The sequence below is a fragment of the Pipistrellus hanaki genome, assembly GCF_964339955.1.
Source record: "Pipistrellus hanaki genome assembly, chromosome: 2".
NCBI lineage: Eukaryota > Metazoa > Chordata > Mammalia > Chiroptera > Vespertilionidae > Pipistrellus > Pipistrellus hanaki.
Window position 1 is genome coordinate 696127 of NC_140504.1, and position 16330 is coordinate 712456.

Consider the following 16330-nt stretch of genomic DNA (forward strand, 5'->3'; position numbering starts at 1 on the left):
CGCTGTATCTCGCCAGCTTTAATCACACATGGGCTGACCACTGGACTGTCACACGTTCCTCTTCGGACGTGTAACGTGTAAAAGGACACCCTCCCTGGACAGCGCTCCCCTGGCGCCCTCTGCCGCTCAGGTCGGGCTCAGAGCCCTCGTGGACACGCAGCGGCGTGTTTTGTGAGCCTGTGCTGACCGCTCACAGCTGGTCTGAGCGGAGCCTGACGGATGGGCTTGGAGCGGATGCGTGTGCCCTCCTGGGCAGCTCCAGGGCAGGTCACCACTTAGCGTTCGACGCCAGTGCGTCCACTCTCACAGGCCCTGTGGCCGAGAGCCTGGGCTCCGAGAGCCGCGTGGCAGCTCGGCTTTGCCCACTGAGGTGATGTCACCGACCTGCCCATCGGGGCGGAGGGCGCGGAGGGGCCCTCCGAGGAGACTGCCTCTGCTGCTCCTGTGAGCGGAGCTGCTTAAACGCCCACCGAACCCGGGTTCAACGGGTGCGGCGTCTCAGTTGGACGCGGCAGCAAATCCAGAAATGAGCTACAATTTGGAGTGACTGCTGTACTTTAAAAGTAGACCCTTTAGGAGGAAGAGCTAATTAAAAAAGGCAAGTTGTTTTCAGCGTCGGCCTGCAGACTAAAAGGTCCCGGGTTCGATTCTGGTCAAGGGCATGTACCTTGGTTGCGGGCACATCCCTGGTAGGGGGTGTGCAAGAGGCAGCTGATCGATGACTCTCTCTCATCGATGTTTCTAACTATCCCTCTCTCTTCCTCTCTGTGAAAAATCAATAAAATATATTAAAAAAAAAATAAAAAAGGCAAGTTGTTTTCAAAGTTAAAGTAGTTAACCACGTGCCCAGTGTCACCCTGCTCCTCGGGGTGGGATCCCACACGGACTCCCGGTCCCCAGGCCTCCCGTGGACGTGCCCCCCCGGGACTCGGGAGGGCTGTCTTGTGCGCATCAGCAATCTCAGACTTACAGCTGGGAACTGGCTGCGAGGCCTTGAAGTCGGACCTAAGTAACCGATGCTCGCTTCTCCCTGAGCAGCTGGCGAGGACGTGAGCTCAGTGGCCCAGAGCAAGTTTGGAGCTCACGTCTGCAGGACGCGGCCTCGCCCAGGGCACCGGAAGTGACCTGCTCACACACGGACCAGCCGCTGTAAACGTGACGAGAAAAGCAGCCGGGCCGGGAGCTCCGCTGTGGACACGCAGGGCAGCTTCTGACACCGGGCGGGCGGTGGGCAGGCGAGGAGCTGCTGTGAACACGGGCCTACGTGTCTGGGTGACTTACCTTCTCCCAGTTCACCCTTTAACAGACGCCCTTCAGGGGCGGCAGAAAGCCGAGTCCACCCCTGCCCAGACAGGAGTTCACAAAACCTGTCAAGAAAGGCAACAGGCAGGGCTCACAGGCTGCATCCAAGTCCTCAAACGTAAAACATGTTCGTCTCCACTTCCATCCCCGGAGAGCACGGAGGATGGTGAGCGAACGCAGGCCTTGTCAGTAAGGACACCGGGCAACCGGGGGCGATGGCTCAGCTTCCCCAGCAAAGTCTCTACAAATGAATCGGCACATTTACCGCAGAGCCAACGGCAAAAACCCTGAAAAAACAAACCCACAAACCCTGGCTGAACTGCAAACCAAGCGTAAGCCACCACCGTGCATGGTATGCTCCAGCCGCTCCAAGGCGAGGCATCACCAATGGCCTCCAGCAGCCCGCTCAGGCGAGGGGCAGCCTGCGGGTGAGCGGCCTCGCCCAGGGCAGGGCGGGCGCGAAGAACAGCACACAGCACACTTGTTACGAAAATAGAGTTTATTAAAAACATCCCTATTGCTGAGGAGCTTTCACGGTTAACCTTAAATTAAAAAAAAAAAAAAAATAGAGAGCACTTCTAATTACGATTTGTAAACTTTTTAAAGTCAAAACTTTAAAAAAGTTACAGCAAAAAGGGTAATATTTATTCGTATTTTCAGTATTTTTGTTATTTTGTGGCTATTTTTAAATAGAAGGGAGCAATCCAATTGCTTACAGCGCCGCCGTCACTCCGGGCGCCAGCGGAGCAGTATGATACAGCACTGGACACGGCGCCCAGGCCCCCCGCCGGCTAGCGGGCCTCGGCCGCCGCGGGGGCCTTCTCCGGGTCTGCGGGTGAGGTAGCCTCTGCCGGCCGCTCTTCGGCAGGCGGGGCCGGCGCCGGCTCGGCCGCCCCCTTGGCGAGGTCCGGGGCGGGGTCTGTGCCCCCCGCCTGGGCCGGGGGCGGCTCGGCGGCCCTGTCGGCCCCGTCGGCCCTCTCCTTGGCCCGGGCCTCCTCCTTCTCTCGGCGGGACTCCCTGTCCCTCGAATCTCTCTCGCGGTCGCGGTGCCCGCCAGCCCGCCGGCCCCTGTCCTCGGCGTCTCTGTGTCTGTCCCGCTCGGGGCTCCTCCGCCCCCACTCCCGCCTCTCGCGGCCGCTGTTCTCCCTCTCGTCGCCGCGGCTGCCGTAGCGGTCCCGCTCACTGTCCGCCCGATTGCCGAAGGACCGCCTCCCGAACCTCTCCTGCTCTCTCCCCGACCCGAACTGCTGCCTGCTGTCGTTCCTGAAGGGCGGCGGCTGCTGCGTGGGGGGCGGCTGCTGGGCGGGCGGCTGCTGCTGGGGCTGCGTGGGCGGCGGCCTCCCGTCTCTGTCTTCGGGGCCCCCCGGGCCCGGCCCCGGGCCCCCGAGCCCCGGCATGCCCCCGGGCCGCACGAAGGGGCCGTGCGGCGGGAAGGGGCCTTTCATCCCGTGGGGCGGGGGCATCCCGAAGCCCCCGGGGCCGGGCGGCGGGCCCCGGTGCACCATGTGGGGCGGCAGGGGCCGGGGCGGCAGCAGCGGGAAGTGCTGCAGGGGCGGCGGCGGCATGCCCGGCGGGCGCTGCAGGGGGATCAGCCCGGGGCGGGCCCCCAGGAGGCCCGTGGACGGGGCCTGCAGCCCCATCACAGGCCCGGGCGCCACTCCTTGCGAACCTGGAAGGCAAGGAGAGGGTGTGAGCGAGGAAGGAGACCCCTCCTGTGCAGCTCGGAGCAAAACAAACCCGCCACAGCCCAGACTGCGCCGAGTGCCTCCACCGTCAGCCAGGCCCCGTGGTCGGGAAGATGCCCGTGTGTTAAACTGCAGCCGGCGCACGGCACGCACCAGCCCCCGAGCAGAGGCCGGGAAATGGATGCACCGCCTCCGGGAAGAGGGCTGGCCACACTCACTCCAGACAACTGAGGCCCCGGCGCCCTGAGGCTTAGGGGGGCCCCCAGCTCCCCTTAGGGGGCCCCAGCGCCCAGGGAAGGGCAACACCCTTCCTTTGAGGCAGACACTGGCCGGAGAGGCCGCAGGGACATGGGGACTGCAGGTGGCTCAGCACGGCCGCAGAGCCGCTGAGCACGGCCGGTGCCGCGCCCAGGGGACAGTGCCCGGGCCGGCGCAGCCCCCGCGCGCTCACAGCGCCCCACACCCGCCCCTCCGCTCCCGTCAGACACTCTCCCGTGTCCTCAGCACCGCTGCTCAGGGCGAGCCCCTGTCCCGCGGGCCGCACCGCCCGGCGCTGTGATGGGGCACACGCCCTCCCACGCATGGAGACGGAGCCTGGTGAGGGAAGCGTGCGGGGCCTTGGTCAGGGCCCGGAGGGCCGTCACCCGACTCTCTGAGGGCAGACAGCACGACACCCACCGGGGGGCGCCTGGCCGGGGTGCGCGCCGGGACGCGGTTCCACACGCGGGGACCCCGGCGCACAGCAAGCACCGCGCTCACTCCGCCGCTCAGGCCCCCGGCAAACCACTCCCTTCCCACCCCTCCTCCCAGGCGGGCGGCGCGGGGCCCTGGCAATGAGGCCACCCGAGGGCGGGGGCTCGAGCCCCGAGTCACCAGAGACCTGGGTCCGGTGAGTCTCAGAGGAGGCACTGACTGACCTGTCCGGCCCCAGGAAGGAGCCGTGACTCCCCGAATCCCAGCCCAGGCTGCGCCCGCAGGCCCCTCCGGCTCACACTCACCGCCCCAGGCTGACAGACCATTTCCCCCGCCCGCCCTCGGCCGTGGCCGTGCTGGGATCGGGGACGTCCTCTTGGCCCTCACGAACCGGCCCATCCTACAGACCCCGGACAGAAGGCTCCCACCGCCCACACGTGGTATCCAGGCCACAGACAGGGAAACGCACACGCCTGACCTGACTGCCGTGTGCAGCGGCGTGTGCTTTCCCAACAGGAGCCGTGTTCCGTTTAAGACGGACCGGGTGCCGGCTGAGCCTCCGGTTCTCACTGGGAAGGAGACGGGACGGGGCGCGCCGCTAACGGTGTGCACAGCACAAGGACATGTGCACAGCACAAAGACATGCACACAGCCCGGCCGGGGTCCTGGAGGCACAAGCTTCCCATGTGCACCGAGCCCCTCAGGAGCCGTCCCGTGTGCGGGCACAGAACACGCATGGCCTTTCCCTTCAGAACACGGAACACAGCGCGGGGGGAGAGGTGACAACGGACCGCGGGGGGGGGGAGACCGGCCAGGACTGCGGCCTCGGGGAGGACAGCAGGCCGCACGCAGGCCGGAGCCGGGGCCGGAGCCGGGGCCAGCGTGCAGCGAGCGTCTGAGGACAGAAGGCGAGACGGGTGCCACGCGGCCAGACGAAGGGCTCACTGACTGGCCCCTCGGGGAGCGCGGGGCCTCCCGGCCGCAGGGGCAGGAGCAGCGGAGAAGTCTGCGCAGGGAGGACCGCGGCTCCCTTGGGAGGGCCTTCCAGGAGGGCACGGAGGGCAGGCCCACGGGCACGGCTCTGCGGGACGGCTCTGAACCCAGAGCTCCACGGGAAGTCACCCAGAACAGATGGAAGGGAGGTGTCGGCCCCGAGGAGCCTGCCCCTGCCGGCCGAAGAGCGCAGGCGCCGGGCAGCACGGCCGAGGCGGAGCTGCGGCCCCGGCCGCTGACCCAGAGTGACCCCGACTCCACTGGCATCCCTGGAGCCGGCCCGGCGGGTTCAGGGTGAAGCATCCAGGTGAGAGGTCACTGCTGTCCAAGCGGACGGCGTCACAGGGCCTGCAGCCAGTGTGCACCGGAGGCCTCAGCAGAGTGCAGACCAGGGCACGGGTGTGGGCGAGGCCCGAGGGTTCCCGCTGGACACTCGGAGGGACCCCAGTGTCCTTCCAGAGGACACACATTCAAGTGGGATCTTTAAAGAAAAGCCAGGGTTGGCTCCGTGCGGGGGGGGGGGGGGCGGGGGGGGGCGGGGGGCAGGGCAGGGCGGCTGCTGGTGGCGGGGACCATGCCCTGCCTCCACGGCCCAGGAGCCTGGCTCCTCGTTACAAAGAACAGCATCGTCTCCAGGTGCTCACTCCTCTCCCACCCGTCTGACGGCCTGGGAGCCGTCTTCAGTCCTCCAGGCCCCCCGCCCGAGCCCCGGGTCCCTCACCACAGCCGCGGGGTCTACAGGCGACTCCTCCGCAGCTGCCTGCGCTGGCCGGGGCCGCCCGCCCGCCCACCCGCCTGCCGGCCGGCCTTGGTGTGAGCCTGTAACCCGGTGCCCCGTTCCCCTCCTCACTCACTCCCGCCTCACGAATCCACTTCACGCCACAGCTCTCAGCCCGTCTGTTCCCAACGAGCTCTCGCCGTTTCATAAAACGTAAGGGCCCACGTCCACTCAGGTGAGGTGCACACTTCCAGGGGTTTTTGGCTCCTCGAGGTTGGGTGACCTCCACAGACAACTGGGGAACATTTTCATCACACACACACATACACACCCCGGCCCCCGCCATGTGCTGCGACTGGAGGGCTTGCCCGCTGCAGACAGGGTGGTGCACAGAGTCCCCAAGCCATCCTGGGGGACAGGTCCCGCCCGGCACCGCCGGCACACCGTCTCTGCTGCCCTGGCAGTGATGGCCTTCCTGCCGCCCAAAGGGAAGGTTTGTGCCGGCCCTGCCCCCACAGGCCTGCAGCGCCACTGCCACTGCCTCTGCTCCCGTCTGCGTCACATTTTGGTGACCTTCTCATGATTAATCCTGGGACCTGGGACCCTTGCTGTTACTATTTTAATTGTTTGGGAGCGTCCAAATAGCGCCCGTTAAGAGAGTGAACAGCCCTAAGCTGGTTTGGCTCAGTAGACAGAGTGTTGGCCCGCGGACTGAAGGGTCCCGTGTTCGATTCCCGGTCAGGGTCCAGGCCCAGGTTGTGGGCTCCATCCCCAGTGTGGGACGTGCAGGAGGCAGCCGATCCGTGATTCTCTCTCATCATGGATGTTTCTCTATCTCTCCTCCCTTCCTCTCTGAAATCAATAACAATAAAATATAAAAAAAGACTAAACATAACCCATACCTGTTGTGTCCTGGCTGGTCCACCTCTCCCCCTCCTCAGACCTCCCGCGTCCCCGAGACCCAGCCATCACCACACTGCTGCCCACGGACAGCCCACGGACAGCCTGTGACGGCCTCTGAGGCGAGGGAAAGGGAAGAGCCGCACATCTCGAGAGAGAAACGGGTCAATGTGGGAGGAAAGCACATCAGCGCTGAGATGGCCGGGCGGTGCGGGCGGAGGGGCGGTGCGGGCGGAGGGGCGGTGCGGGCGGAGGGGCGGTGCGGGCGGAGGGGCGGTGCGGGCGGAGGGGCGGGGCGGGCGGAGGGGCGGGGCGAGGGCACCACGGGAGAAGTGAGGCAGCCACGGCCGGTGCCTGGCGGGAGTCCTGTGGACAGAGGACCACGCCAGCCCAGCAGGCTCTGCCCGAAGCCCAGCCGAACCGGCCCGCGCTCTGGCCACGGCGGTGGAGGCTGCAGGGAGGAAGTGCCGCTGGCGGGGCCAGGCCCGGGGTTAGGGGTTAAGCGTGAAGGGTGAAGCCGCCTCCGGAGAGAGGGCAGGGAAGCGCAGGGGCAGGTGCAGAGGCTGGCAGGGCGCCCAGGGACCCGCCTGGCAGGAAGGAAGCAGACCCACCTGTGACAGACCGTCAGGGCTGAGTCCATGCCGGAATGCCAAGGTCAAAGGGCAGGCTGAGCCGTCAGGGCCCCTGCAGCTGTGACGGGGTTGAAGCCGATGCCCACCCACCGCCTGGACCCGGGCCCTCAGGCTCCCGCGCCAGCAGGACACGCCGAGGACAGCTCGGCCTCCTGCCCACCGAGCGCCCGGTCCCCCGTCGGAGGGCGTCCAGGGCACGGCCGTCCTGCCGCTCCTCCGCCTGCGGCCCCGGCTCAGAACTCCCCTTCAGACCTCCCTGCTGAGGCGGCCGCTGCAGGCCCACAGCTCCCGCCGGCGGCGGCTCCTGCGACGGGTCTGGCGAGGCCACCGGAAAGCCTCCTGGGAAGGTCTCCCCGAGGCGGGCCGGGGAACAGGGCTCTGACGGAAGGATGGCCGTGAGGGGCCGGGACCTCAGTGAGAAGTGACTGCAGCCGCGGGCGACAGGGAGAGGGGGCCGGAGCCCGGACTGACCGCTGTACCGGCCGGAGTGGAGCGGCAGACAGGGCGCCCGAGATGGAGCCGCGGCAGCAGAGGGCCCGGTGCCTTCAGCTCAGCGGAGGAGACAGCGAAGGGTTTCCGGACCGGTCCCCACTGCCGCCGTAAGAGACGGCCACGGCCACGGAGCCGGCTGCCACAGCTCCAGGCGAGGCCCTCCCGCACCTCCCGGCTCCCGCAGCCGCCGGCTGGGCGGACGGACGGCGGACAGACGGCGGTGTCTAGGGCGTGTGCGCTCCTGTGGACAGAACGCCGCGCACTCAGGGGCCCACAGCACAGTCAGCGCCCCTCACCCCCACCCCACCCCCTCCAGCTCCCTCTGCCGCGCGGGCTGCGGCGTGTCTGCCACCAAACCCGGAGCGTCTGCGGGCACCCAGCCCCCGTTATTACCAAGTCACACTGCGTCCGAGGGACACCCTTTCGTCCCAGTTGGCTCATCGTTAAAAACAGAGGCTCCAGGAAGAGACGTCCACCCTCCGCTTGCCCTGCACCATCTCCATCACACCGAGTGAGGCCACCAAACCGCCCTCTCCGGGGGTCCCAGACACAGGACTAAGGCCACCACCTCTCAGACAGGAAACAAACCAACTCCCTGGCTTTGCTTCTCCTTTCGGCCACGCCCTTCTACTAGTCCCCGTAACTAGTCCCGTGTAACAAGTGCCGAGTACAGAATGAAAACCTCAGCTGCCCCAACCACCCACGTCTCCCATCCCTCACTCCCCGCCCCGCTGGGACCAGCCCTCCAGGGGACCCACTCGGGCGCCCAGGCTCATGCTGCTGTACACAGCTGCCACGTCCCCTTTGGCCCGAGGGCTGGGCTCTCCCTCCGACCCAGCTCTCTGGACCCTCACCTATGGCCGAGCCCGGGTCCTACGGGGACAGAACCCCACGGGGCAGGTTAACCCGTGGGTGGGAGGCCACGGCCTCCACCTCGAGCTCTGCCCGAGAGCTGACTGGGGACAGGCCCCTCCACTGTAGGCCTCCGTTTCCCCTTCTGTAAAGTGGGACCAGTCTCCTGCACGGGGCTGGGGGTGGGGGCGGGGTCCTTACGTGGCTGATGGACACAGCTCCTGGCGAGTTCCCAGCATGCACGTCCCGTTAGTGCTCAGGGTTCAAGCTCGCAGTGCTGGACTCCCTGCCCCGAGCACCTGCCTCCTCAGTGACCTGCAGGAGGCTGTGCTGACCAGGGGCTCCCCCGCCTGCACTGTAACCTGCTACCCCCTCAGGCTCCCTTGCTCCGCCGTCCCTGCCCTCCCCAATGTCCCCACCTCCGACTCGGCAGCATTCACCGGCCTCTGCCACCCTGGTTTCCACGGGACAGCCATGGGCCCTTACAATGTCAACGGGATGATGACCCTCGTCAAACCTAGACTTCCCACAGCCAGGTCCTCCGCCACCTTTCCAAACCCAGTGCCCACCGCTCCGCCCTCCCTCCCTTCCTCCCCACCGCGGCCCTCCGAGGAGCCATTCCTTCTCTCAGGCCCCCTCTGCCGTCTCTCTACCCGACACCCTCCGAGCTCACCTCTCCACACCCCCTCGTCTCCCTGTGCCCACAGCGCATCCAACCCGGGGACACCCCCGCCCTGGACGGCTCCTGCTTCACGCTCCGCGTCTCCGGGAAAAGACTCACTCATCACCACGTCCCTCCCTCCGGACCCGGCTCCAGGGCCAGGCGGGCGGCTCCGGCGAGTGCTGAAGGCACGCCGGGGGCGTCCGGGGACGGTGGGGCGGAGGCCACAACCCGCTGGAGGAGAAGGCCCTCCGAGGGCCAGGCTCGCCCGGGCGGCGAGGCTCCCCACAGCCGCCAAGGGCCTGGCGCCGCCCTAGCTGTGCCGAGTGGATCCAACAGGGCGGCACCGCGGCAGCTGGCGGATCCTCACGGAAGTTCCCGCTCCGGGGGAAGATCAGCCCACCCCCGCTCCCCCAGGCCCGCGGCCCCGGTGCGGCTCTATTCACCGGGTTCCTCACGCCGGACTTCAGAGGACGAACAGTACAGCCCACACTGGCCTTCTCTCGCCCGGGTCCGCCAACCAATATGTTTAACTGTTTTGACTCCCAGGCATTTCCGATATGAGGCACAGACAGAAGGATAAGCAGCTAAGTTTTAGAGAACTAAAGCACACTTTAGATGATACACAGTCCTCAGTTATGTCGGACTCGACGTGTATCGTTTCATGGTCACTTCACCCTCTCCGTTTATTAAAAAAAAAGTTCAGTCGTTTCGACGTATGTACATATGTGCTTTGTTTATTATTTACCACAAGTAAAGGCCAGGAATTGTCATCTTCCCTTTACGTTGTTTTTACTATTTCACTTCATTACTGCTGTGTCTGTGCTCCCTGTGAGTGATGAGGTGCTTATGTAGGTGGGTTCCCACTTACGACGAAAATCGAGTTACCTCACCCTAACCGGTGTGGCTCAGTGGATAGAGCACAGCCTGGGGACTGAAGGGTCCCGGGTTCGATTCCGGTCAAGGGCATGTACCTTGGTTGCCGGCACATCCCTAGTGGGGGGTGTGCAGGAGGCAGATGATTGATGTTTCTCTGTCATCGACGTTTCTAACTCTTTATCCCTCTCCCTTCCTCTCTGTAAAAAAATCAATATATATATATTTTTTTAAATCGCGTTACGTCGCTGTAGGAATGGATCTCTGATGTGACCCAAGGACCTAGTGTATATGAGATTATTAGAATTTGGATTTTTTAAGAGAAATTTCAGTTTTCAACAATTATAATGCAATATACTGAGATCTATTTTTAACAGAAGGTACACTTGGGTAAAATCTAATGCATGAGAAGCAGAATGACAAATAGAGAGAAATGAGAGACTATTATCACTTTAAAATGACTCAGTTTTTGTACAAAATGATGTGCACTCGGTTTTGTCTGATCATTTCCGTTTACTCTGTCGCTTCCTGGACCTCCAGCTTGTGTAGCGCAGTCATCGCTATGTAACCATGGTCAGCAAACACCACAGCTGTGACGGCAATTTCAGAGCTGTGCTACCAGAACTCAGAAGCTTGAAGTATAGTTACCGACCCCTGAATGAGATTACTGTCATGTTAGCGGGCAGAACAAATCTTACCTGCAGTTCTTCTGTCTAACCAAACGCCCAGCCCGGACCCCAGGCTGTTCCAGGGTGAACGAGGGGCGGCACATGCAGGCAGCCAGGCCCCGGCCCCGTGAGGAGCAGCTTCTCAGTGTTTGCACAAGACCCTCCGGGTTAGTTCTGTTGGGAGCTTCACCTTATGAGAAGTGCAGTGCGTTCGGGCCACGCCGGGCGGAGCACCTGCTGGGCGCTGTCTGAGCGCTCACTGCCTGAAGGCCGTGATGAGCAGCTGGGAGCGCTCTGCACCTCCTGCCGACAGAATACCGTGCGGCGTCCCTTAAAAGCTCCAAAAAAGAGCCGCTCTCTAGGATGCCAACGGCTTTTGTTGGTACAAACCCAACACCTGGCAGGCCCTCCAGCTTACAATTTAACAGAACCAAACATCACAGCAAAATTCGCCGGAGTGAATAGTAAAATGCAAAATTATATTTAGGAAATTCAATGTGACCATTAAAGAAAACTCACTTCCTTTGAAAGTTCCTCACACTAGTGCACTGGTGCTCTAATGTTCTGACTTAAATGTTAAAAACAGTAACTATAAAAAAGTTCTGGGCACAGAAATCTAAGTACAATCACTACAAATCAAACACCAACTGTACAGTTAGCTGCAGACATCCATGGTGGAGTCATTTACCTGGGCGGCAGTTTAAGAACTGCCAGAGGCCGCACAGAGCGAACCCAGCATGCAGGTGCTGCACTCCGCAGACAAGTGCTGCCCCGACCTCCTTCCGGGTCCGCACGGGAGCACCAGCCCTGTGCCCAGTGTGCCCGGCGGCGAGGGCAGGCCCGCAAGGCGGACCACATCGGCCTCTGGCTGGTGACAAACAAGGGGCGAGTGGGAAGCAGGCCCACAAACCCCCATTCTTAAGTGTCAGTGCCACCACCCCCCCGCAGGGGACCGAAGCTGGGAGAGACTCTGCATATTAAACATTAATGGCGTTTGGCCAGAAAAAAGGCTCTAATTTTCCACGAATAGTCCACCTGAGAGTAGTTTCTCCTTGAAAAGTCATTTTTGATATATCGGTAACAGTAGAGATACGTAACACAAACAAACTTTTTTTGCATATTTTTTATTGTTTGGAAGACCAGAGTGGCCCACATTTCACATTTACAGGGAACTTTTAATGAGAACGCGCTGTAACAATGCTGTAGGTACATGTCATACAGAAGCAAACATTGGCACTTACACAGCAAAGAGAATGACTCCATTGCCACCACCCTTCCATTCCTCTCCTGCCGGCCAGCACTGCCAGCCTCCACTCTCACTGACCAGCTGTTCTAGCTGCCAGGAGCCGTGAGGACTGGAAGGAAGTTCTTTAAGTCAGTCATAATGAATTGTTATATTACTGTGCACCAAACACTTTTATATTTTCAGACTGCCAGCTACATAAAAATTCAGACTCTTAAAAGGTTCAGTTCTCCACCATGTGGCTCTGTAGGTACCCCCCCAACCCCAACCCCCAAAGCAGGAGGCCATGGTCCCAAACCAACACCACGCTAAGTCTGAAGATCAGAATCCTTCAAGCCAAACCACCCGTAAAGCACGCCACTGCTCCCGCCGCCCATCAGGCCCAGCACAGACCGGGGAGGCCTGCTGGCCCGGTGCCTGGCCTGCCGCTGCGTTATGTCAGAAACTAAGACCTGGTTGGTGAAGCTCTCAGTGACACAGGCGCCGTCACTGTGGAACGACTTGAGCTCATTGCTGGTAAGAGACGAGCATCAGCTGTGCTACGACCCCCCCCCCCACGCCCCAAACACTTCCTCCGGAGCCAGCCAGCTGCCAGAGGGCAACGCTGTGCGTGGGCGTGGCCCTGGCACCTGGCCTAGTCCACCCGCCCCGCCCCCGCCCCCGCCCCCAGAGTGAGTTCCCTCTGCCTGCCAGACGCAGCCCTTCCTCCAGACAGGGAGAGACTGAGGGGCAGAGTGGCCCGGGAGGGTGCTCGGCGTGGCCCGCCCACCCGTGGTCGTGTCTTACACCCGCCCAGCCAGCACTGCGCGGCAAGTCGTTTCCATCATCCTTTCCTGCAGGAACACCACCAGCACCCCGACTTATCCTGGGGCCCAGCACCCACTTCTGTCCACTCCCAGAAAGGAACGGGGCGCACAGAGGACAGTGCAGCACCGGAGTCCCGCGTCCACCTTCGGGCAAGATCAGCTGTGCCCGTCGCTGCCCCCGGCGCCCGCGGCCCCTGCCTGCCTCCAGCACAGGGCGCTGGGCTAGTCTTCCGGGAACGGCCTTCCCTCCAGACTTTACCAAGTCCCGTTTCTCGGGACGGTCACTGCATGGAGCCTTTCGGAGCGTTCCATGTCCCTGCTTTCCTTCTGATTGGAACTGCACTTTAGTAAAAACTACTTATTTTAACAAGTTTTCATGTTTATGTCAAATTTTAACCTTTCCAGGTTTGGAACCGTCTTCAATGCCTAAGCTGTGTTTTAAAAGTTACAGGATCACCTGGGTCAAGTGCAAGCAGCATGGCACTGCTGACCGCCCCCACCTGCCGATGGGACCCATGTCCCGCTCAGAGCTCCTGTCCCCGTGGGGATGGGGGGAGGAGCGGAGAATGAACAGATGAGCATCCAAACAGGTATGTCAGGTAACAATAACCCCTAAGGAATTTACTTTTCTAGCAATGCTTAGCTTACTAATTTTATTTTTCAAGTGAACCAACTTTTGGTCTGTGTTTTGTCTCACATGTTGGATGCAGAGTTTAAATTACATATTTCAGAAGCAATGAGAAAAAGGGGCTGAATCTTTTTTTTATCCTCAGTGAGGGCATTTCCCGTTGGTTTTTGGGAGTGGGAGAGGGAAAGACAGAAATATTGGCGTGAGAGAAGCCTGCAATTGAGGTATATGCCCTTGTCTGGAACCAAACCTGGGACCCTTTGGTCCACAGGCTGATGCTCTCTCCTCTGAGCCAAACCGCCAGGCAGAGCAGAACCTTCACGACCTGATGTCAGGCCAGAGGCAGGCTCCTGAGGCTTCAGGGGCGCTGGAGAGTGGTGGGTGTCAGGCTCGGGAGAGAATGGCATCTTCTCACTCGGTCAGTGTGAGTGCACACATGCTTCTTTCTGCAAATGGCCTCAGGCGCCCAGCACCTCTGGGCACTAGACTAGAGCGTTCCATTGCACTCAGAATTCACAACAGGAGAGTGGGGTGCAAGAAAGGGTTGATCAGAAAAGTCCATCCAACTCAGATGCTGTGATTGTTGTGAACCATCTTATTACAAATATGAGAACAGAACAGACACACTGAGGGGCACAGATGTTAACTTCCCACAGCTGCCAGCCCAACGCTCCTCCTATCATAGGGTCCGGGTTCAGGCCTCTTGAGCAATCTCCTCCTTAAACCAATCACTTGCCACCATGACGACGACTACTGCCCATTACCTGCGACACATTTTAACTCCACATCCTCTTTCACCATTACTGACCTGTGTGCTAAGGGAAACAGTCAAGTTTATTACTGGCCAAAACCCTGTCTTGGAGAGGCAAGAGAGCAAGCCATTTAGAAAGAAATTGGTTTTAATTAAGTGTAGAACGGCACGAAGGACAAGTTCCCAGCAGTCCTGACAGGTGCGGGTGCGAAGGAAAATCCTGCAGCGCCCACCGTTCTGCAGTCTCACCCGCCCGAGGGCCAGTGCGCGCCCCTCGCGAGCACACAGGGCCCCTCCGAGCACACAGGGCCCCTCCGAGCACACAGGGCCCCTCCGAGCACACAGGGCCCCTCCGAGCACACAGGGCCCCTCCGAGCACACAGGGCCCCTCCGAGCACACAGGGCTCGGGGCTGGACCCGGAGGACTGAGTGGCCGCCCCTTGGGAGTCGGGTTAACTGTACCTGGCAGGGCCAGGGCCAGGGCGGCAGTGTCTTCCTTAGAAGATGGCCAGTGTGACAAGGACACGATGTGTCCATCTGTAACTGGAGGAAGCCAGCCAAGGCCTCCCAGCTGGGCGGTGTAACCCTCCACCTTAGCCAGGGTCCCGCTGTCAGCCGAGCCCAGAGAACGTAGCAGGAGGGAACGGAGGGGCCTACCACGCAGGCAGCAAAGCACTTCACTGCCATTCATCGAAGACCGTTTTCTTAGCTAGCCCACCAAGAAGGATGCCAAGTCCAGGGTTTTTAAAGATACAAAGACTGGTCCAGACAGGGAAAAGCCTGCATTGTCAGAGCAATGTTCTCTCTGTAAAGCTAGGACACCGGGGTGGTGCCAGTCTTGGACTTTTACCAATCCCCTTCCCAGAGACCAATCACTTTCCAATACAAATAAGATACGCAGCCCCAAACGTCCATCAGACAGACAGTCTCACCACAGAGGCTGCCCCAGCGACTCCCGGTGAAGACAAGAGCTCACCTTCATCTAAGAGGGAGATCTTCCTCCAGCACACAGCCTCCGAGAAGGTTTTACCAAAATTACCAGCTTTTAAAAAAAACACTAAAAACCCCCAACTATCGGGAGAGGAATAAGAGCAGAGGCCAGAAAAGCGCACTTACCCATAAGTGAGATGGGCTGGGTTACCGGAGGGGTGGGCAGACTCGCGGGCGCGGCGGGCGGAGCGGCAGAGCCATACATTTTCGCGCTGTCACCAGACTCGGCGTTTCCTCGAGCCCCAGACACCACTGTTGGAATGGGATTTCCAATAGGTAAGTCTTTGGGAGGGTCTTCACTTAGACCAGCCATAGTAGCTAAGGAATATAACCACATCAACATGTGGAGCTGAGGAACTGCGTCTCTCCCGCCACACTAACCCTAGTACTGACCCGTGCGCCCTCCGCTCCCTCCGCCACGGGGAATGCCCACACGGAAAACATGCTTACAGTTTGGGATGCTGATGGGCGGAGTGTGCGGAGGAGGAATGGACACTGGTGGCGTTATGGGAGGTGGGGGTCCGGGAGGAAGGAAACCTAGGACGAGAAAAACCGTCACTCACGCTGCATCATTCCATCTCAGCCCAAAAACATCATCTTTGCAAACCACGTGTGTACCTGGCGGTAAGTGCATGGGGTTGAATCCTGGCCGTAAAAAGGGCGGAGGCGGCGGCGGCGGGGGAACGCCAGGACCGAAGCCGGGCGGCGGAATTCCCAGAGGCGGCGTGAAAGCGGGCGGCTGGAGCGCACCGACCACAGGAGGCCCCGGCTGATGTGGGGGGACCTGGGCGGAAAAGGAAAATGAAGCCGCACTTGTAGCCTCTCCCACCGACAGTGAGCAGAGACAGAGGAAACACCCTGTTGGGAAAACATGTTTCCGAATCTGTTCTTACTCTGCGGTTAGAAAACAGGTGGCAACCTGTACCTGCCCCAAGGACAGAACCCAGGGTGCTCTCTGATTTAGGACCGCAGACCCACTGCCAGGACCTGCCAGAGGCCTGAGAACATAACCTCAGAAAAGCCACCCCACCGATGGATTCCACAGGGATCTGATCAGAGTCAAACTGCTGGGCTGGCGCTCTGACCTGAGCAAGCGTACACTCTCTAGACCTCAGTTTGTTTATCTGTAAAATGGAAAAGTGCCAACCTCAAAAATCATGGGGATTAAACAGTTATAATGCATGTTAAGTGCTGGTGCCTGGCACCTAATAAACACCCAACGAATAAACATTTGCTATTGTTTAAAAAAAAGTATGAGCGATTTAAACAAACGAGTCAGGTTTCTTAAATGAATGCTGACATGACTCTCATTTAAAATGGACACGAAGGGCCTCTCTGGAAGGGTGACCACAGAGTGACCCCTTAGGTCACTGTCCCAGCTGAAGCAGGAGGCGAGAAGCCCCACTTCTGTGTGAGTGCGGATTTCCGGGGGACTCCGTG

At 60.9% G+C, this 16330-nt stretch overlaps 1 protein-coding gene across 2 annotated transcripts in view; it reads right to left on the reverse strand.

Moving 5' to 3' along the window:
* Positions 1-1783: 1783 nt before the first annotated feature.
* Positions 1784-16330, reverse strand: part of SCAF4 (SR-related CTD associated factor 4) — a 62019-nt gene continuing 47472 nt past the window's right edge. For both annotated transcript variants that reach the window (XM_084873532.1, XM_084873531.1), the window contains exons 17-20: positions 15509-15674; positions 15341-15427; positions 15017-15142; positions 1784-2971 (exon numbers count right to left, since the gene is read on the reverse strand). In XM_084873532.1, coding sequence (XP_084729658.1) covers positions 2094-2971; positions 15017-15142; positions 15341-15427; positions 15509-15674 — 1257 coding nt within the window. In that variant the 3' untranslated portion in view covers positions 1784-2093. The remainder of the gene's footprint in view (positions 2972-15016; positions 15143-15340; positions 15428-15508; positions 15675-16330) is intronic.